We start from the raw sequence: 23,153 nt of genomic DNA on the forward strand, positions 1-23,153 counted from the left end.
GGGGTTATCACAGTAACATGGGGGGGGCGCGGGATTAACACAGTAACATGGGGGGGTGGGGTTAACACAGTAACATGGGTGTGGGTGGGGTTAACACAGTAACATGGGGGGGACGGGGTTAACATAGTAACATGGGGGGACGGGGTTAACACAGTAACATGGGAGGGACGGGGTTAACATAGTAACATGGGGGGCGCGGGGTTAACATAGTAACATGGGGGGACGGGGTTAACACAGTAACATGGGAGGGACGGGGTTAACATTGTAACATGGGGGGACGGGGTTAACACAGTAACATGGGAGGGACGGGGTGAACATAGTAACATGGGGGGGCGCGGGCTTAACATAGTAACATGGGGGGGGACGGGGTTAACACAGTAACAGGGGAGGGACGGGGTTAACATAGTAACATGGGGGGCGCGGGGTTAACATAGTAACATGGGGGGCGCGGGGTTAACACAGTAACATGGGGGAGCGCGGGGTTAACACAGTAACATGAGGGGGTACGGGGTTAACACAGGAACATGGGGGCGCGGTGGGGTTAACACAGTAACATGGGGGGACGGGGTTAACACAGTAACATGGGGGGACGGGGTTAACACAGTAACATGGGGGGGTTAACAGTAACATGGGGGGGCGCGGTGGGGTTAACACAGTAACATGGGGGGCGAGGTGGGGTTAACACAGTAACATGGGGGGGGGCGCGGTGTTAACACAGTTACATGGGGGGGGACGGGGTTAACACAGTAACATGGGGGGGGACGGGGTTAACACAGTAACATGGGGGGCGACGGGGTTAACACAGTAACATGGGGGGGGACGTGGTTAACACAGTAACATGGGGGGACGGGGTTAACACAGTAACATGGGGGGGGGGGGGGAGGGGGGGGTTAACACAGTAACATGGGGGGGGTTAACACAGTAACATGGGGGGGCGCGGTGGGGTTAACACAGTAACATGGGGGGACGGGGTTAACACAGTAACATAGGGGGGCGCGGTGGGGTTAACACAGTAACATGGGGGGGCGCGGTGGGGTTAACACAGTAACATGGGGGGGTGCAGGGTTAACACAGTAACATGGGGGGGACGGGGTTAACACAGTAACATGGGGGGGCGCAGGGTTAACACAGTAACATGGGGGGGACGGGGTTAACACAGTAACATGGGGGGACGGGGTTAACACAGTAACATGGGGGGACGGGGTTAACACAGTAACATGGGGGGACGGGGTTAACAGTAACATGGGGGGACGGGGTTAACACAGTAACATGGGGGCGCGCGGTAGGGTTAACACAGTAACATGGGGTCGCGGTGGGGTTAACACAGTAACATGGGGGGCGCGGTGGGGTTAACACAGTAACATGGGGGCGCAGTGGGGTTAACACAGTAACATGGGGGGCGCGGTGGGGTTAACACAGTAACATGGGGGGCGCGGTGGGGTTAACACAGTAACATGAGGGGGGGGGACGGGGTTAACACAGTAACATGGGGGGGACGGGGTTAACACAGTAACATGGGGGGGACGGGGTTAACACAGTAACATGGGGGGGACGGGGTTAACACAGTAACATGGGGGGGACGGGGTTAACACAGTAACATGGGGGGGACGGGGTTAACACAGTAACATGGGGGGGACGGGGTTAACACAGTAACATGGGGGGGATGGGGTTAACACAGTAACATGGGGGGGACGGGGTTAACACAGTAACATGGGGGGGACGGGGATAACACAGGAACATGGGGGGGGGGGTTAACACAGTAACATGGGGGGGCGGGGTTAACACAGTAAGTAACATGGGGGGGCGGGGTTAACACAGTAACATGGGGGGGACGGGGTTAACACAGTAACATGGGGGGACGGGGTTAACACAGTAACATGGGGGGGTTAACAGTAACATGGGGGGGCGCGGTGGGGTTACCACAGTAACATGGGGGGGCGGGGTTAACACAGTAACATGGGGGGGTTAACAGTAACATGGGGGGGGCGCGGTTGGGTTAACACAGTAACATGGGGGGGGTTAAACAGTAACATGGGGGGACGGGGTTAACACAGTAACATGGGGGGGGAACGGGGTTAACACAGGAACATGGGGGGCGTGGGGTTAACACAGTAACATGGGGGGACGGGGTTAACACAGTAACATGGGGGGGGAACGGGGTTAACACAGGAACATGGGGGGCGTGGGGTTAACACAGTAACATGGGGGGGTGGGGTTAACACAGTAACATGGGGGGGTGGGGTTAACACAGTAACATGGGGGAGCGCGGGGTTAACACAGTAACATGGGGGGGTGGGGTAAACACAGTAACATGGGGGGAGGGTGGAGTTAACACAGTAACATGGGGGCGCAGGGTTAACACAGTAACATGGGGGGGGCGTGGGGTTAACACAGGAACATGGGGGAGGGTGGGGTTAACACAGTAACATGGGGGGGACGGGGTTAACACAGGAACATGGGGGGGACGGGGTTAACACAGGAACATGGGGGCGCGCGGGGTTAACACAGGAACATGGGGGCGCGCGGGGTTAACACAGTAACATGGGGAGGGTGGGGTTAACACAGGAACATGGGGGGGTGGGGTTAACACAGGAACATGCGGGGACGTGGGGTTAACACAGTAACATGGGGGAGGGTGGGGTTAACACAGTAACATGGGGGAGCGCGGCGGGGTTATCACAGTAACATGGGGGGGGCGCGGGATTAACACAGTAACATGGGGGGCGCGGGGTTAACATAGTGACATGGGGGGGGACGGGGTTAACACATTAACATGGGAGGGACGGGGTTAACACAGTAACATGGGGGGCGCGGGGTTAACAAAGTAACATGGGGGGACGGGGTTAACACAGTAACATGGGAGGGACGGGGTTAACATAGTAACATGGGGGGCGCGGGGTTAACATAGTAACATGGGGGGACGGGGTTAACACAGTAACATGGGAGGGACGGGGTTAACATAGTAACATGGGGGGCGCGGGGTTAACATAGTAACATGGGGGGGGACGGGGTTAACACAGTAACAGGGGAGGGACGGGGTTAACATAGTAACATGGGGGGCGCGGGGTTAACATAGTAACATGGGGGGGGCGCGGGGTTAACACAGTAACATGGGGGGCGGGGTTAACACAGGAACATGGGGGGGACGGGGTTAACACAGTAACATGGGGGAGCGCGGGGTTAACACAGTAACATGAGGGGGTACGGGGTTAACACAGGAACATGGGGGCGCGGTGGGGTTAACACAGTAACATGGGGGGACGGGGTTAACACAGTAACATGGGGGGACGGGGTTAACACAGTAACATGGGGGGGTTAACAGTAACATGGGGGGGCGCGGTGGGGTTAACACAGTAACATGGGGGGCGAGGTGGGGTTAACACAGTAACATGGGGGGGGCGCGGTGTTAACACAGTTACATGGGGGGGGGACGGGGTTAACACAGTAACATGGGGGGGGACGGGGTTAACACAGTAACATGGGGGGGACGGGGTTAACACAGTAAAATGGGGGGACGGGGTTAACACAGTAACATGGGGGGGGGAGGGGGGGTTAACACAGTAACATGAGGGGGGGACGGGGTTAACACAGTAACATGGGGGGGACGGGGTTAACACAGTAACATGGGGGGGACGGGGTTAACACAGTAACATGGGGGGGACGGGGTTAACACAGTAACATGGGGGGGACGGGGTTAACACAGTAACATGGGGGGGACGGGGATAACACAGGAACATGGGGGGGGGTTAACACAGTAACATGGGGGGGCGGGGTTAACACAGTAAGTAACATGGGGGGGCGGGGTTAACACAGTAACATGGGGGGGACGGGGTTAACACAGTAACATGGGGGAGCGCGGGGTTAACACAGTAACATGGGGGGTGGGGTAAACACAGTAACATGGGGGGAGGGTGGAGTTAACACAGTAACATGGGGGCGCAGGGTTAACACAGTAACATGGGGGGGGGCGTGGGGTTAACACAGGAACATGGGGGAGGGTGGGGTTAACACAGTAACATGGGGGGGGACGGGGTTAACACAGGAACATGGGGGGACGGGGTTAACACAGGAACATGGGGGCGCGCGGGGTTAACACAGTAACATGAGGGGGTACGGGGTTAACACAGGAACATGGGGGCGCGGTGGGGTTAACACAGTAACATGGGGGGACGGGGTTAACACAGTAACAGGGGGGGACGGGGTTAACACAGTAACATGGGGGATTAACAGTAACATGGGGGGGCGCGGTGGGGTTAACACAGTAACATGGGGGGCGAGGTGGGGTTAACACAGTAACATGGGGGGGGCGCGGTGTTAACACAGTTACATGGGGGGGGACGGGGTTAACACAGTAACATGGGGGGGACGGGGTTAACACAGTAACATGGGGGGGACGGGGTTAACACAGTAAAATGGGGGGACGGGGTTAACACAGTAACATGGGGGGGGGAGGGGGGGTTAACACAGTAACATGGGGGGGGTTAACACAGTAACATGGGGGGACGGGGTTAACACAGTAACATGGGGGGGACGGGGTTAACACAGTAACATGGGGGGGACGGGGTTAACACAGTAACATGGGGGGACGGGGTTAACACAGTAACATGGGGGGACGGGGTTAACACAGTAACATGGGGGCGCGCGGTAGGGTTAACACAGTAACATGGGGGCGCGGTGGGGTTAACACAGTAACATGGGGGGCGCGGTGGGGTTAACACAGTAACATGGGGGCGCGGTGGGGTTAACACAGTAACATGGGGGGCGTGGTGGGGTTAACACAGTAACATGGGGTGCGCGGTGGGGTTAACACAGTAACATGAGGGGGGGACGGGGTTAACACAGTAACATGGGGGGGACGGGGTTAACACAGTAACATGGGGGGGACGGGGTTAACACAGTAACATGGGGGGGACGGGGTTAACACAGTAACATGGGGGGGACGGGGTTAACACAGTAACATGGGGGGGACGGGGTTAACACAGTAACATGGGGGGGACGGGGTTAACACAGTAACATGGGGGGGACGGGGATAACACAGGAACATGGGGGGGGGGTTAACACAGTAACATGGGGGGGCGGGGTTAACACAGTAAGTAACATGGGGGGGCGGGGTTAACACAGTAACATGGGGGGGACGGGGTTAACACAGTAACATGGGGGAGCGCGGGGTTAACACAGTAACATGGGGGGACGGGGTTAACACAGTAACATGGGGGGACGGGGTTAACACAGTAACATGGGGGGAGGGTGGAGTTAACACAGTAACATGGGGGCGCAGGGTTAACACAGTAACATGGGGGGGGCGTGGGGTTAACACAGGAACATGGGGGAGGGTGGGGTTAACACAGTAACATGGGGGGGACGGGGTTAACACAGGAACATGGGGGGACGGGGTTAACACAGGAACATGGGGGCGCGCGGGGTTAACACAGGAACATGGGGGCGCGCGGGGTTAACACAGTAACATGGGGGAGGGTGGGGTTAACACAGGAACATGGGGGTTGGGGTTAACACAGGAACATGCGGGGACGTGGGGTTAACACAGTAACATGGGGGAGGGTGGGGTTAACACAGTAACATGGGGGAGCGCGGCGGGGTTATCACAGTAACATGGGGGGGGCGCGGGATTAACACAGTAACATGGGGGGGTGGGGTTAACACAGTAACATGGGTGTGGGTGGGGTTAACACAGTAACATGGGGGGGACGGGGTTAACATAGTAACATGGGGGGACGGGGTTAACACAGTAACATGGGGAGGGACGGGGTTAACAGAGTAACATGGGGGGCGCGGGGTTAACATAGTAACATGGGGGGACGGGGGTTAACACAGTAACATGGGAGGGACGGGGTGAACATAGTAACATGGGGGGGCGCGGGCTTAACATAGTAACATGGGGGGGGGGACGGGGTTAACACAGTAACAGGGGAGGGACGGGGTTAACATAGTAACATGGGGGGCGCGGGGTTAACATAGTAACATGGGGGGCGCGGGGGTTAACACAGTAACATGGGGGAGCGCGGGTTAACACAGTAACATGAGGGGGTACGGGGTTAACACAGGAACATGGGGGCGCGGTGGGGTTAACACAGTAACATGGGGGGACGGGGTTAACACGAGTAACATGGGGGGGACGGGGGTTAACACAGTAACATGGGGGGGTTAACAGTAACATGGGGGGGCGCGGTGGGGTTAACACAGTAACATGGGGGGCGAGGTGGGTTAACACAGTAACATGGGGGGGGCGCGGTGTTAACACAGTTACATGGGGGGGGACGGGGTTAACACAGTAACATGGGGGGGGACGGGGTTAACACAGTAACATGGGGGGCGACGGGGTTAACACAGTAACATGGGGGGGGACGTGGTTAACACAGTAACATGGGGGGACGGGGTTAACACAGTAACATGGGGGGGGGGGGGGAGGGGGGGTTAACACAGTAACATGGGGGGGGGTTAACACAGTAACATGGGGGGGGCGCGGTGGGGTTAACACAGTAACATGGGGGGACGGGGTTAACACAGTAACATGGGGGGGTGCAGGGTTAACACAGTAACATGGGGGGGGACGGGGGTTAACACAGTAACATGGGGGGGCGCAGGGTTAACACAGTAACATGGGGGGGACGGGGTTAACACAGTAACATGGGGGGGACGGGGTTAACACAGTAACATGGGGGGACGGGGTTAACACAGTAACATGGGGGGACGGGGTTAACACAGTAACATGGGGGGACGGGGTTAACACAGTAACATGGGGGGGACGGGGTTAACAGTAACATGGGGGGACGGGGTTAACACAGTAACATGGGGGCGCGCGGTAGGGTTAACACAGTAACATGGGGTCGCGGTGGGGTTAACACAGTAACATGGGGGGCGCGGTGGGGTTAACACAGTAACATGGGGGCGCAGTGGGGTTAACACAGTAACATGGGGGGCGCGGTGGGGTTAACACAGTAACATGAGGGGGGGACGGGGTTAACACAGTAACATGGGGGGGACGGGGTTAACACAGTAACATGGGGGGGACGGGGTTAACACAGTAACATGGGGGGGACGGGGTTAACACAGTAACATGGGGGGGACGGGGTTAACACAGTAACATGGGGGGGACGGGGTTAACACAGTAACATGGGGGGGACGGGGTTGACACAGTAACATGGGGGGGACGGGGTTAACACAGTAACATGGGGGGACGGGGTTAACACAGTAACATGGGGGGGACGGGGTTAACACAGTAACATGGGGGGGACGGGGTTAACACAGTAACATGGGGGGGACGGGGTTAACACAGTAACATGGGGGGACGGGGTTAACACAGTAACATGGGGGGGATGGGGTTAACACAGTAACATGGGGGGGACGGGGTTAACACAGTAACATGGGGGGGACGGGGATAACACAGGAACATGGGGGGGGGGGTTAACACAGTAACATGGGGGGGCGGGGTTAACACAGTAAGTAACATGGGGGGCGGGGTTAACACAGTAACATGGGGGGGACGGGGTTAACACAGTAACATGGGGGGACGGGGTTAACACAGTAACATGGGGGGGTTAACAGTAACATGGGGGGGCGCGGTGGGGTTACCACAGTAACATGGGGGGGGCGGGGTTAACACAGTAACATGGGGGGGGCGCGGTTGGGTTAACACAGTAACATGGGGGGGGTTAAACAGTAACATGGGGGGACGGGGTTAACACAGTAACATGGGGGGGGGAACGGGGTTAACACAGGAACATGGGGGGCGTGGGGTTAACACAGTAACATGGGGGGGCGGGGTTAACACAGCAACATGGGGGGGCGGGGGTTAACACAGGAACATGGGGGGGTGGGGTTAACACAGTAACATGGGGGGGCGTGGTGGGGTTAATACAGTAACATGGGGGGGGGCGCGATGGGGTTAACACAGTAACATGGGGGGACAGGGTTACACAGGAACATGGGGGGGCGGGGTTAACACAGGAACATGGGGGCGCGCAGGGTTAACACAGTAACATGGGGGGGACTGGGTTAACACAGTAACATGGGGGGGGGGACGGGGGTTAACACAGTAACATGGGGGGGACGGGGTTAACACAGTAACATGGGGGGGGACGGGGTTAACACTGTACCATGGGGGGGACGGGGATAACACAGGAACATGGGGGGGGGGGGGTTAACACAGTAACATGGGGGGGCGGGGGTTAACACAGTAAGTAACATGGGGGGGGTGGGGTTAACACAGTAACATGGGGGGACGGGGTTAACACAGTAACATGGGGGACGGGGTTAACACAGTAACATGGGGGACGGGGTTAACACAGTAACATGGGGGGGGGGCGGTGGGGTTAACACAGTAACATGGGGGGGTTAAACAGTAACATGGGGGGACGGGGTTAACACAGTAACATGGGGGGGGGGAACGGGGTTAACACAGGAACATGGGGGGCGTGGGGTTAACACAGTACATGGGGGGGCGGGTTAACACAGTAAGTAACATGGGGGGGCGGGGTTAACACAGTAACATGGGGGGGACGGGGTTAACACAGTAACATGGGGGGACGGGGTTAACACAGTAACATGGGGGGGTTAACAGTAACATGGGGGGGCGCGGTGGGGTTACCACAGTAACATGGGGGGGGCGGGGGTTAACACAGTAACATGGGGGGTTAACAGTAACATGGGGGGGGCGCGGTTGGTTAACACAGTAACATGGGGGGGGGTTAAACAGTAACATGGGGGGACGGGGGTTAACACAGTAACATGGGGGGGGAACGGGGTTAACACAGGAACATGGGGGGGCGTGGGGTTAACACAGTAACATGGGGGGGCGGGTTAACACAGCAACATGGGGGGGCGGGGTTAACACAGGGAACATGGGGGGGGTGGGGTTAACACAGTAACATGGGGGGGCGTGGTGGGGTTAACACAGTAACATGGGGGGGGCGCGATGGGGTTAACACAGTAACATGGGGGGACAGGGTTAACACAGGAACATGGGGGGCGGGGGTTAACACAGGAACATGGGGGCGCGCAGGGTTAACACAGTAACATGGGGGGGACTGGGTTAACACAGTAACATGGGGGGGGACGGGGTTAACACAGTAACATGGGGGGGGACGGGGGTTAACACAGTAACATGGGGGGGGACGGGGTTAACACAGTAACATGGGGGGGACGGGGGTTAACACAGTAACATGGGGGGGGTGGGGTTAACACTGTACCATGGGGGGGGACGGGGATAACACAGGAACATGGGGGGGGGGGGGGGGGGTTAACACAGTAACATGGGGGGGGCGGGGTTAACACAGTAAGTAACATGGGGGGGGTGGGGTTAACACAGTAACATGGGGGGGGACGGGGTTAACACAGTAACATGGGGGGACGGGGTTAACACAGTAAACATGGGGGGGGGGCGGTGGGGTTAACACAGTAACATGGGGGGGTTAAACAGTAACATGGGGGGACGGGGTTAACACAGGAACATGGGGGGCGTGGGGTTAACACAGGAACATGGGGGGGCGCGAGGTTAACACAGGAACATGGGGGGGACGGGGTTAACACAGGAACATGGGGGGGCGCGAGGTTAACACAGGAACATGGGGGGGTGGGGTTAACACAGTCACATGGGGGGGCGCGGTGGGGTTAACACAGTAACATGGGGGGCGGGGTTAACACAGCAACATGGGGGGGCGGGGTTAACACAGGAACATGAAGGGGGTGGGGTTAACACAGTAACATGGGGGGGCGTGGTGGGGTTAACACAGTAACATGGGGGGGGGGCGCGATGGGGTTAACACAGTAACATGGGGGGACGGGGTTAACACAGTAACATGGGGGGGACGGGGTTAACACAGTAAAATGGGGGGGACGCGGTGGGGTTAACACAGTAACATGGGGGGGAGCGCGGTGGGGTTAACACAGTAACATGGGGGGGTGCGGTGGGGTTAACACAGTAACATGGGGGGGTGCGGTGGGGTTAACACAGGAACATGGGGGGGTGGGGTTAACAGGAACATGGGGGGGCGTGGGGGTTAACACAGTAACATGGGGGGGCGGGGTTAACACAGTAACATGGGGGGGCGGGGTTAACACAGTAACATGGGGGGGCGGGGTTAACACAGTAACATGGGGGGGCGGGGCTAACACAGTAACATGGGGGGCGGGGATAACACAGTAACATGGGGGGGGCGGGGTTAACACAGTAACATGGGGGGAGCGCGGGGTTAACACAGTAACATGGGGGAGCGCGGGGTTAACACAGTAACATGGGGGGAGCGCGGGGTTAACACAGGAACATGGGGGAGCGCGGGGTTAACACAGGAACATTGGGGGTGGGCGGGGTTAACACAGTAACATGGGGGGCGGGGTGAACACAGTAACATGGGGGGGACGGGGTTAACACGGAACATGGGGGGGCGCGGGGTTAACACAGTAAATGGGGGAGCACGGGGTTAACACAGTAACATGGGGGGTGCGGGGTTAACACAGTAACATGGGGGGACAGGGTTAACACAGTAACATGGGGGGACGGGGTTAACACGGTAACATGGGGGGACGGGGTTAACATAGTAACATGGGGGGACGACGCGTGGTTAACACAGTAACATGGGGGGGCAGGGTTAACACAGTAACATGGGGGGGCGGGGTTAACACAGTAACATGGGGGGACGGGGTTAACACAGTAACATTGGGGGGCGTGGTGGGGTTAACACAGTAACATGGAGGGGCGCGGTGGGGTTAACACAGTAACATGGGGGGGTTAAACAGTAACATGGGGGGGAACGGGGTTAACACAGGAACATGGGGGGCGTGGGGTTAACACAGGAACATGGGGGGGCGCGAGGTTAACACAGGAACATGGGGGGTGGGGTTAACACAGTCACATGGGGGGGCGCGGTGGGGTTAACACAGTAACATGGGGGGGCGCGGTGGGGTTAACACAGTAACATGGGGGGCGGGGTTAACACAGCAACATGGGGGGGCGGGGTTAACACAGGAACATGGGGGGGTGGGGTTAACACAGTAACATGGGGGGGTGGGGTTAACACAGTAACATGGGGGGGGGCGCGATGGGGTTAACACAGTAACATGGGGGGGCAGGGTTAACACAGGAACATGGGGGGGGCGGGGTTAACACAGGAACATGGGGGCTCGCAGGGTTAACACAGTAACATGGGGGGGACGGGGTTAACACAGTAACATGGGGGGGACGGGGTTAACACAGTAACATTGGGGGGACGGGGTTAACACAGTAACATGGGGGGGACGGGGTTAACACAGTAACATGGGGGGACGGGGTTAACACTGTACCATGGGGGGGACGGGGATAACACAGGAACATGGGGGGGGGGGGGTTAACACAGTAAGTAACATGGGGGGGGCGGGGTTAACACAGTAAGTAACATGGGGGGACGGGGTTAACACAGTAACATGGGGGGGACGGGGTTAACACAGTAACATGGGGGGGACGGGGTTAACACAGTAACATGGGGGGGACGGGGTTAACACAGTAACATGGGGGGACGGGGTTAACACAGTAACATGGGGGGGACGGGGTTAACACAGTAACATGGGGGGGACGGGGTTAACACAGTAACATGGGGGGACGGGGTTAACACTGTACCATGGGGGGGACGGGGTTAACACAGTAAGTAACATGGGGGGGTGGGGTTAACACAGTAACATGGGGGGACGGGGTTAACACAGTAACATGGGGGGGTTAACAGTAACATGGGGGGGCGCGGTGGGGTTAACACAGTAACATGGGGGGGCGCGGTGGGGTTAACACAGTAACATGGGGGGACGGGGTTAATACAGTAACATGGGGGGACGGGGTTAACACAGTAACATGGGGGGGCGCGGTGGGGTTAACACAGTAACATGGAGGGGCGCGGTGGGGTTAACACAGTAACATGGGGGGGGTTAAACAGTAACATGGGGGGACGGGGTTAACACAGTAACATGGGGGGGGAAACAGGGTTAACACAGGAACATGGGGGGCGTGGGGTTAACACAGGAACATGGGGGGGGCGCGAGGTTAACACAGGAACATGGGGGGGACGGGGTTAACACAGGAACATGGGGGGGCGCGAGGTTAACACAGGAACATGGGGGGGTGGGGTTAACACAGTCACATGGGGGGGCGCGGTGGGGTTAACACAGTAACATGGGGGGGCGCGGTGGGGTTAACACAGTAACATGGGGGGGCGGGGTTAACACAGTAACATGGGGTGCACAGTGGGGTTAACACAGTAACATGGGGGGCGGGGTTAACACAGCAACATGGGGGGGCGGGGTTAACACAGCAACATGGGGGGGTGGGGTTAACACAGCAACATGGGGGGCGCAGTGGGGTTAACACAGTAACATGGGGGGCGGGGTTAACACAGCAACATGGGGGGGCGGGGTTAACACAGCAACATGGGGGGGTGGGGTTAACACAGTAACATGGGGGGGCGTGGTGGGGTTAACACAGTAACATGGGGGGGCGCGATGGGGTTAACACAGTAACATGGGGGGGACGGGGTTAACACAGTAACATGGGGGGACGGGGTTAACACTAAAATGGGGGGGGAGCGCGGTGGGGTTAACACAGTAACATGGGGGGGAGCGCGGTGGGGTTAACACAGTAACATGGGGGGACGGGGTTAACAGGAACATGGGGGGGCGCGGGGGTTAACACAGTAACATGGGGGGTGGGGTTAACACAGTAACATGGGGGGACGGGGTTAACACAGTAACATGGGGGGGACGGGGTTAACACAGTAACATGGGGGGGGACGGGGTTAACACAGTAAAATGGTGGGGACGCGGTGGGGTTAACACAGTAACATGGGGGGGAGCGCGGTGGGGTTAACACAGTAACATGGGGGGACGGGGTTAACACTAACATGGGGGGGCGCGGTGGGGTTAACACAGTAACATGGGGGGGGTGGGGTTAACAGGAACATGGGGGGGCGCGGGGGTTAACACAGTAACATGGGGGGCGGGGTTAACACAGTAACATGGGGGCGGGGTTAACACAGTAACATGGGGGGGCGGGGTTAACACAGTAACATGGGGGGGCGGGGTTAACACAGTAACATGGGGGGGCGGGGTTAACACAGTAACATGGGGGGGCGGGGTTAACACAGTAACATGGGGGGGGGGACGGGGTTAACACAGTAACATGGGGGGGAGCGCGGGGTTAACACAGTAACATGGGGGGAGCGCGGGGTTAACACAGTAACATGGGGGGCGGGGGTTAACACAGTAACATGGGGGGGACGGGGTTAACACGGAACATGGGGGGGCGCGGGGTTAACACAGTAAATGGGGGAGCACGGGGTTAACACAGTAACATGGGGGAGCACGGGGTTAACACAGTAACATGGGGGAGCACGGGGTTAACACAGTACAAAGAACAAACAAAGAACAAAGAAATGTACAGCACAGGAACAGGCCCTTCGGCCCTCCAAGCCCGTGCCGACCATACTGCCCGACTAAACTACAATCTTCTACACTTCCTGGGTCCGTATCCTTCTATTCCCATCCTATTCATATATTTGTCAAGATGCCCCTTAAATGTCCCTATCGTCCCTGCCTCCACTACCTCCTCCGGTAGTGAGTTCCAGGCACCCACTACCCTCTGCGTAAAAAACTTGCCTCGTACATCTACTCTAAACTTTGCCCCTCTCACCTTAAACCTATGCCCCCTAGTAATTGACCCCTCTACCCTGGGGAAAAGCCTCTGACTATCCACTCTGTCTATGCCCCTCATAATTTTGTATACCTCTATCAGGTCGCCCCTCAACCTCCTTCGTTCCAGTGAGAACAAACCGAGTTTATTCAATCGCTCCTCATAGCTTATGCCCTCCATACCAGGCAACATTCTGGTAAATCTCTTCTGCACCCTCTCTAAAGCCTCCACATCCTTCTGGTAGTGTGGCGACCAGAATTGAACACTATACTCCAAGTGTGGCCTAACTAAGGTTCTATACAGCTGCAACATGACTTGCCAATTCTTATACTCAATGCCCCGGCCAATGAAGGCAAGCATGCCGTATGCCTTCTTGACTACCTTCTCCACCTGTGTAGCCCCTTTCAGTGATCTGTGGACCTGTACTCCTAGATCTCTTTGACTTTCAATACTCTTGAGGGTTCTACCATTCACTGTATATTCCCTACCTGCATTAGCCCTTCCAAAATGCATTACCTCACATTTGTCCAGGTTAAACTCCATCTGCCATCTCTCCGCCCAAGTCTCCAGACAATCTAAATCCTGCTGTATCCTCAGACAGTCCTCATCGCTATCCGCAATTCCACCAACCTTTGTGTCGTCTGCAAACTTACTAATCAGACCAGTTACATTTTCCTCCAAATCATTTATATATACTACAAAGAGCAAAGGTCCCAGCACTGATCCCTGTGGAACACCACTGGTCACAGCCCTCCAATTAGAAAAGCATCCCTCCATTGCTACCCTCTGCCTTCTATGGCCTAGCCAGTTCTGTATCCACCTTGCCAGTTCACCCCTGATCCCGTGTGACTTCACCTTTTGTACTAGTCTACCATGAGGGACCTTGTCAAAGGCCTTACTGAAGTCCATATAGACAACATCTACTGCCCTACCTGCATCAATCATCTTAGTGACCTCCTCGAAAAACTCTATCAAGTTAGTGAGACACGACCTCCCCTTCACAAAACCGTGCTGCCTCTCACTAATACGTCCATTTGCTTCCAAATGGGAGTAGATCCTGTCTCGAAGAATTCTCTCCAGTAATTTCCCTACCACTGAAGTAAGGCTCACCGGCCTGTAGTTCCCGGGATTATCCCTGCCACCCTTCTTAAACAGAGGAACAACATTGGCTATTCTCCAGTCCTCCGGGACATCCCCTGAAGACAGCGAGGATCCAAAGATTTCTGTCAAGGCCTCAGCAATTTCCTCTCCAGCCTCCTTCAGTATTCTGGGGTAGATCCCATCCGGCCCTGGGGACTTATCTACCTTAATATTTTTTAAGACACCCAACACCTCGTCTTTTTGGATCACAATGTGACCCAGGCTATCTACACCCCCTTCTCCAGACTCAACATCTACCAATTCCTTCTCTTTGGTGAATACTGATGCAAAGTATTCATTTAGTACCTCGCCCATTTCCTCTGGCTCCACACATAGATTCCCTTGCCTATCCTTCAGTGGGCCAACCCTTTCCCTGGCTACCCTCTTGCTTTTTATGTAAGTGTAAAAAGCCTTGGGATTTTCCTTAACCCTATTTGCCAATGACTTTTCATGACCCCTTCTAGCCCTCCTGACTCCCTGCTTAAGTTCCTTCCTACTTTCCTTATATGCCACACAGGCTTCGTCTGTTCCCAGCCTTTTAGCCCTGACAAATGCCTCCTTTTTCTTTTTGACGAGGCCTACAATATCATTCGTCATCCAAGGTTCCCGAAAATTGCCGTATTTGTCCTTTCTTCCTCACAGGAACATGCCTGTCCTGTATTCCTATCAACTGACACTTGAAAGCCTCCCACATGTCAGATGTTGATTTGCCCTCAAACATCCGCCCCCAATCTATGCTCTTCAGTTCCCGCCTAATATTGTTATAATTAGCCTTCCCCCAATTTAGCACATTCATCCTCGGACCACTCTTATCCTTGTCCACCAGTACTTTAAAACTTACTGAATTGTGGTCACTGTTACCGAAATGCTCCCCTACTGAAACATCTACCACCTGGCCGGGCTCATTCCCCAATACCAGGTCCAGTACCGCCTCTTCCCTAGTTGGACTGTTTACATATTGTTTTTAAGAAGCCCTCCTGGATGCTCCTTACAAACTCTGCCCCGTCTAAGCCCCTGGCACTAAGTGAGTCCCAGTCAATATTGGGGAAGTTGAAGTCTCCCATCACCACAACCCTGTTGTTTTTACTCTTTTCCAAAATCTGTCTACCTATCTGCTCCTCTATCTCCCGCTGGCTGTTGGGAGGCCTGTAGTATACCCCCAACATTGTGGACTGCACCCTTCTTATTCCTGATCTCTACCCATATAGCCTCACTGCCCTCTGAGGTGTCCTCTCGCTGTATAGCTTGTGATACTCTCCTGAACAAGTAGCGCAACTCCGCCTCCCCTTTTACATCCCCCTCTATCCCGCCTGAAACATCTAAAACCTGGAACGTTTAGCTGCCAATCCTGCCCTTCCCTCAACCAGGTCTCTGTAATGGCAACAACATCATAGTTCCAAGTAGTAATCCAAGCTCTAAGTTCATCTGCCTTACCCGTAATGCTCCTTGCATTAAAACATATGCACTTCAGGCCACCAGACCCGCTGTGTTCAGCAACTTCTCCCCGTCTGCTCTGCCTCAGAGCCACACTGTCCATATTCCCTAGTTCTCCCTCAACGCTCTCACCTTCTGACCTATTGCTCCCGTGCCCACCCCCCTGCCATACTAGTTTTAAACCCCTCCCGTGTGACACTAGCAAATCTCGCGGCCAGGATATTTATGCCTCTCCGGTTTAGATGCAACCCGTCCATCTTATACAGGTCACACCTGCCCCGGAAGAGCTCCCAGTGGTCCAGATAACCGAAACCCTCCCTCCTACACCAGCTGTTTAGCCACGTGTTTGTCTGCTCTATCTTCCTATTTCTAGCCTCACTGGCACGTGGCACAGGGAGTAAATCCCGAGATTACAACCCTCGAGGTCCTGTCTTTTAACTTTCTGCCTAGCTCCCTGAACTCCTGCTGCAGGACCTCATGCCTCTTCCTGCCTATGTCGTTAGTACCAATATGTACAACGACCTCTACCTGTTTTGCCCTCCCCCTTCAGGATTTCCTCTACCCGTTCGGAGACATCCTGGACCCTGGCACCAGGGAGGCAACATACCATCCTGGAGTCTCTTTCACGTCCACAGAAGCGCCTATCTGTTCCCCTGACTATAGAGTCCCCTATATGGGGGGACAGGGTTAACACAGTAACATGGGGGGGCGCGGGGTTAACACAGTAACATGGGGGGGCGCGGGGTTAACACAGTAACATGGGGGGGACGGGGTTAACACAGTAACATGGGGGGACGGGGTTAACATAGTAACATGGGGGGGGACGCGTGGTTAACACAGTAACATGGGGGGGCAGGGTTAACACAGTAACATGGGGGGCGGGGTTAACACAGTAACATGGGACGCGGGGTTTACACAGTAACATGGGGGGGGACGCGGGGTTAACACAGTAACATGGGAGGCGCGGGGTTAACACAGGAACATGGGGGCGGGGTTAACACAGTAACAGGGAGGCGCGGGGTTCACACAGGAACATGGGGCGGGGGGTTAACACAGTAACATGGGGGCGGGGGGTTAACACAGTAACATGGGGGCGGGGGGTTAACACAGGAACATGGGGGGGACGGGGATAAAACAGTAACATGGAGGGTGGGCGCGGGGTTAACACAGGAACATGGGCGGGGTTAACACAGGAACAAGGGGGGGGGGTTAACACAGTAACATGGGGGCGGGGGGTTAACACAGGAACATGGGGGGGGACAGGGTTAAAACAGTAACATGGAGGGGTGGGCGCGGGGTTAACACAGGAACATGGGGGGGGCGCAGGGTTAACACAGGAACATGGGGGGGGCGCGGGGTTAACACAGTAACATGGGGGGGCAGGGTTAACACAGGAACATGGGGGGGCGCGGGGTTAACACAGGAACATGGGGGGGGCGCGGGGTTAACACAGGAACATGGGGGGGGCGCGGGGTTAACACAGGAACATGTCCGAGGTTCTCCAAGTGGGACAATCAGGAAAAAAACTCAACACGAGGAAAAGAGAGAGAGGGGGAGACATAGAGTGAGGCAGAGAGAGAGAGGGAGCACGAGCGAGAGCGTGCGCAAGAAAAAGGAGAAAGAGGAGAGAAAGTGAGAGAAAGAGGGGAGGAGAGAGAGACAGAGAGCGAGGGATAGAAAGAGAAAGGTGAGAGAGAGAAAGAGAGGGGGAGGGGAGTGAGAGAGTGAGAGAAAGAAAGAAAAGAAGAGAGAGAGCACAAGAAAGAGAGACAAAAAGAGAAAGGAGAGAGAGGCAGGAGGGGAGGAGAGACAGAAAGAGCGAGAGTAAGAAAGAGAAAAAGAGCAAGAGAGAAAGAGAGAGAAAAGAGAAAGAGAGAGAGAAAGAGAGAGAGACAGACAGACAGCGAGAGAAAGAAAGAGAAAAGAGAAAGAGAGAGAGACAGACAGACAGCGAGAGAAAGAAAGAGAGAGAGAGAGAGAGAGAGAGAGAGAGAGAGAGAGAGAGAGAGAGAGAGAGAGAGAGAGCATCCCAGGCGGCTTAAGGCATGACTGCCAATGGTGGAGCGATGGGAATTGGGAAGGTGCTGCCGGGGTTGAAGTACACCAAGAATCCAACCGCTCGGGTTTGCCAGCTCGGTGGGGTCCGAGCTCCAGCCATTATGAACAAGGACTCGAATAAAGGGTCCCCTGCATTCGATCTCGGAGTCACGCTGAGGTAGTTGGTGGCCCTGGGCTGGAGAGTCGAAGGCGACACTGCTCGGGTCATAGTCCAGCCCGTCACTGCTGCTCGAAATTGCGAATGTATCTGGACATTGTAACAGGAGGTGGTCCAAGTGTGATGCAAACCCCAGTCAAACAGCCTGCCAAAGAAGTCCCGGTTCGACCCCACCTGGAAGATGAGTCATTCTGGGCCCCGCACCTTCGGAAGCTCATCAAAGAACAAAGAAAAGTACAGCACAGGAACAGGCCCTTCGTCCCTCCAAGCCCGTGCCGACCATACTGCCCGACTAAACTACAATCTTCTACACTTCCTGGGTCCGTATCCCTCTATTCCCATCCTATTCATGTATTTGTCAAGATGCCCCTTAAATGTCCCTATCGTCCCTGCTTCCACCACCTCCTCCGGTAGCGAGTTCCAGGCACCCACTACCCTCTGCGTAAAAAACTTGCCTCGTACATCTACTCTAAACCTTGCCCCTCTCACCTTAAACCTATGCCCCCTAGTAATTGACCCCTCTACCCTGGGGAAAAGTCTCTGACTATCCACTCTGTCTATGCCCCTCATAATTTTGTAGACCTCTATCAGGTCTCCCCTCAACCTCCGTCGTTCCAGTGAGAACAAACCGAGTTTATTCAACCGCTCCTCATAGCTAATGCCCTCCATACCAGGCAACATTCTTGCCTCCACATCCTTCTGGTAGTGTGGCGACCAGAATTGAACACTATACTCCAAGTGTGGCCTAACTAAGGTTCTATACAGCTGCAACATGACTTGCCAATTCTTATACTCAATGCCCCAGTCAATGAAGGCAAGCATGCCGTATGCCTTCTTGACTACCTTCTCCACCTGTTGCCCCTTTCAATGACCTGTGGACCTGTACTCCTAGATCTCTTTGACTTTCAATACTCTTGAGGGTTCTACCATTCACTGTATAATCCCTACCTGCATTAGACCTTCCAAAATGCATTACCTCACATTTGTCCGGATTAAACTCCATCTGCCATCTCTCCGCCCAAGTCTCCAAACAATCTCAATCCTGCTGTATCCTCCGACAGTCCTCATCGCTATCCGCAATTCCACCAACCTTTGTGTCGTCTGCAAACTTACTAATCAGACCAGTTACATTTTCCTCCAAATCATTTATATATACTACAAAGAACAAAGGTCCCCAGCACTGATCCCTGTGGAAACACCACTGGTCACAGCCCTCCAATTAGAAAAGTATCCTTCCATTGCTACTCTCTGCCTTCTCTGACCTAGCCAGTTCTGTATCCACCTTGCCAGCTCACCCCTGATCCTGTGTGACTTCACCTTTTGTACTAGTCTACTATGAGGGACCTTGTCAAAGGCCTTACTGAAGTCCACATAGACAACATCCACTGCCCTACCTGCATCAATCATCTTAGTGACCTCCTTGAAAAACTCGATCAAGTTAGTGAGACACGACCTCCCCTTCACAAAACCATGCTGCTTCTCACTAATACGTCCATTTGCTTCCAAATGGGAGTAGATCCTGTCTCGAAGAATTCTCTCCAGTAATTTCCCTACCACTGAAGTAAGGCTCATCGGCCTGTAGTTCCCTGGATTATCCTTGCTACCCTTCTTAAACAGAGGAACAACATTGGCTATTCTCCAGTCCTCCGGGGACATCCCCTGAAGACAGATCCCATCAGGCCCTGGGGACTTATCTACCTTAATATTTTTTAAGACACCCAACACCTCGTCTTTTTGGATCTCAATGTGACCCAGGACCCTTCTCCAGACTCAACATCTACCAATTTCTGCTCTTTGGTGAATACTGATGCAAAGTATTCATTTAGTACCTCGCCCATTTCCTCTGGCTCCACACATAGATTCCCTTGCCTATCCTTCAGTGGGCCAACCCTTTCCCTGGCTACCCTCTTGCTTTTTATGTACGTGTAAAACGCCTTGGGGTTTTCCTTAACCTTAATTGCCAATGACTTTTCGTGACCCCTTCTCGCCCTCCTGACTCCTTGCTTTAGTTCCTTCCTACTTTCCTTATATTCAACGCAGGCTTCGTCTGTTCCCAGCCTTTTAGCCCTGACAAATGCCTCCTTTTTCTTTTTGACGAGGCCTACAATATCTCTCGTTATCCACGGTTCCCGAAAATTGCCGTATTTATCCTTCTTCCTCACAGGAACATGCCTGAATTCCTTTCAACTGACACTTGAAAGCCTCCCACATGTCAGATGTTGATTTGCCCTCAAACATCCGCCCCCAATCTATGTTCTTCAGTTCCCGCCTAATATTGTTATAATTAGCCTTCCCCCAATTTAGCACATTCATCCTAGGACCACTCTTATCCTTGTCCACCAGTACTTTAAAACTTACTGAATTGTGGTCACCGTTACCGAAATGCTCCCCTACTAAAACATCTACCACCTGGCCGGGCTCATTCCCCAATACCAGGTCCAGCACCGCCCCTTCCCGAGTTGGACTGTCTACATATTGTTTTAAGAAGCCCTCCTGGATGCTCCTTACAAACTCCGCCCCGTCTAAGCCCCTGGCACTAAGTGAGTCCCAGTCAATATTGGGGAAGTTGAAGTCTCCCATCACCACAACCCTGTTGTTTTTACTCTTTTCCAAAATCTGTCTACCTATCTGCTCCTCTATCTCCCGCTGGCTGTTGGGAGGCCTGTAGTAAACCCCCAACATTGTGACTGCACCCTTCTTATTTCTGATCTCTACCCATATAGCCTCACTGCCCTGAGGTGTCCTCTCGCAGTATAGCTGTGATATTCTCCCGAACCAGTAGCGCAACTCCACCTCCCCTTTTACATCCCCCTCTATCCCGCCTGAAACATCTAAATCTTGGTGGACGTGCAGAGCCAAGATTTTCAGGAATCAGCCTGAACTTGAAATGAGTTCAACTACGAGGAGATGAAATACAAAGGATGGTGACATTCCCAGGAATTTACACGGATAAAGGGGGTGAACCGATCCAAGTTTCTAATGGAGGGAACTGATGGTGTTGACAGTGAGAAACTATTCCTGCTGGTCAGAGAGTGGGGGGGGGGGCCCAGAGTCTAAAGATTGGGGACAGACCTCACAGAGGATGGGACAAGTTTGGAACTCTCTCCCGCTAATCGGAGAGCGGGAGAGTCTGGTTATCCAGGGATTCAGGGGCAAAGGTGGGTGGGTGGAGTGAGTTTACAGCTCAGCCACGATCGCACCGATGGTGGAACAGTCTCGAGGGGCCGAATGGCCCTCCTGTTGTTCCTGCACTCGCCGAAATTGGACAGTACAGCTGCCTTGCGTACAGAGGTTAGATACAACACTAACGTTAAAGACACCGCTGGTCATCAACTAACTCAGGATCAACTCGAACTCGGAATTCAAAGACTCCTGCGTGTGCGGTGCACGCGTGTTGAGAGTGTAAACACCCGCTGGAGGAACACGGCAGGGGGAGATCTCACCTGGTACTTGAGCTTGAACCTCTCCATGTCGACACCCATGAACCTGGCCTTCACCTCAAAGGTTCCCGCCTCCTCGCTCTGCACAATGTCAAAAATAACATTCCGAAATCTGCAAGATGGGAATGAAAACGGACGTGAGCCGGGCGTGCGGGTCACAGCAGCACCGATCACAGCTCAGTGTGTCTGCTGTATGCAGCGGCGGAGATACACAGTCTGACCAGATTGCAGCCAGCAAAGGAACAACAACTTGTATTTATGTAGCACCAGGAGAGGGGAGGGCGATGTGATAGACGGGAAGAGTAGGGAGAGGGCGAGAGAGAGGAGGAGGGGGCGAGAGAGAGGAGGAGGGGGCGAGAGAGAGGAGGAGGGGGCGAGAGAGAGGAGGAGGGGGCGAGAGAGAGGAGGAGGGGGCGAGAGAGAGAGGAGGAGGGGGGCGAGAGAGAGGAGGAGGGGGCGAGAGAGAGGAGGAGGGGGCGAGAGAGAGGAGGAGGGGGCGAGAGAGAGGAGGAGGGGGCGAGAGAGAGGAGGAGGGGGGGCGAGAGAGAGGAGGAGGGGGGCGAGAGAGAGGAGGAGGGGGCGAGAGAGAGGAGGAGGGGGCGAGAGAGAGGAGGAGGGGGCGAGAGAGAGGAGGAGGGGGCGAGAGAGAGGAGGAGGGGGCGAGAGAGAGGAGGAGGGGGGCGAGAGAGAGGAGGAGGGGGCGAGAGAGAGGAGGAGGGGGCGAGAGAGAGGAGGAGGGGGCGAGAGAGAGGAGGAGGGGGCGAGAGAGAGGAGGAGGGGGCGAGAGAGAGGAGGAGGGGGCGAGAGAGAGGAGGAGGGGGCGAGAGAGAGGAGGAGGGGGCGAGAGAGAGGAGGAGGGGGCGAGAGAGAGGAGGAGGGGGCGAGAGAGAGGAGGAGGGGGCGAGAGAGAGGAGGAGGGGGCGAGAGAGAGGAGGAGGGGGCGAGAGAGAGGAGGAGGGGGCGAGAGAGAGGAGGAGGGGGCGAGAGAGAGGAGGAGGGGGCGAGAGAGAGGAGGAGGGGGCGAGAGAGAGGAGGAGGGGGCGAGAGAGAGAGGAGAGGGGGCGAGAGAGAGGAGGAGGGGGCGAGAGAGAGGAGGAGGGGGCGAGAGAGAGGAGGAGGGGGCGAGAGAGAGGAGGAGGGGGCGAGAGAGAGGAGGAGGGGGCGAGAGAGAGGAGGAGGGGGCGAGAGAGAGGAGGAGGGGGCGAGAGAGAGGAGGAGGGGGCGAGAGAGAGGAGGAGGGGGCGAGAGAGAGGAGGCGAGG

The 23,153-nt window shown here is 55.4% G+C and overlaps 1 protein-coding gene across 1 annotated transcript in view; it reads right to left on the reverse strand.

Annotated features, from left to right (window-relative positions):
* The window catches only part of LOC140402855 (ras GTPase-activating-like protein IQGAP1), a 92,275-nt gene that overhangs the window by 16,763 nt on the left and 52,359 nt on the right, over positions 1-23,153 (reverse strand). The window contains 1 exon segment of the mRNA XM_072490480.1: positions 21,896-22,004. Coding sequence (XP_072346581.1) covers positions 21,896-22,004 — 109 coding nt within the window.

This window comes from Scyliorhinus torazame, chromosome 26 (genome assembly GCF_047496885.1).
Source record: "Scyliorhinus torazame isolate Kashiwa2021f chromosome 26, sScyTor2.1, whole genome shotgun sequence".
Lineage (NCBI taxonomy): Eukaryota > Metazoa > Chordata > Chondrichthyes > Carcharhiniformes > Scyliorhinidae > Scyliorhinus > Scyliorhinus torazame.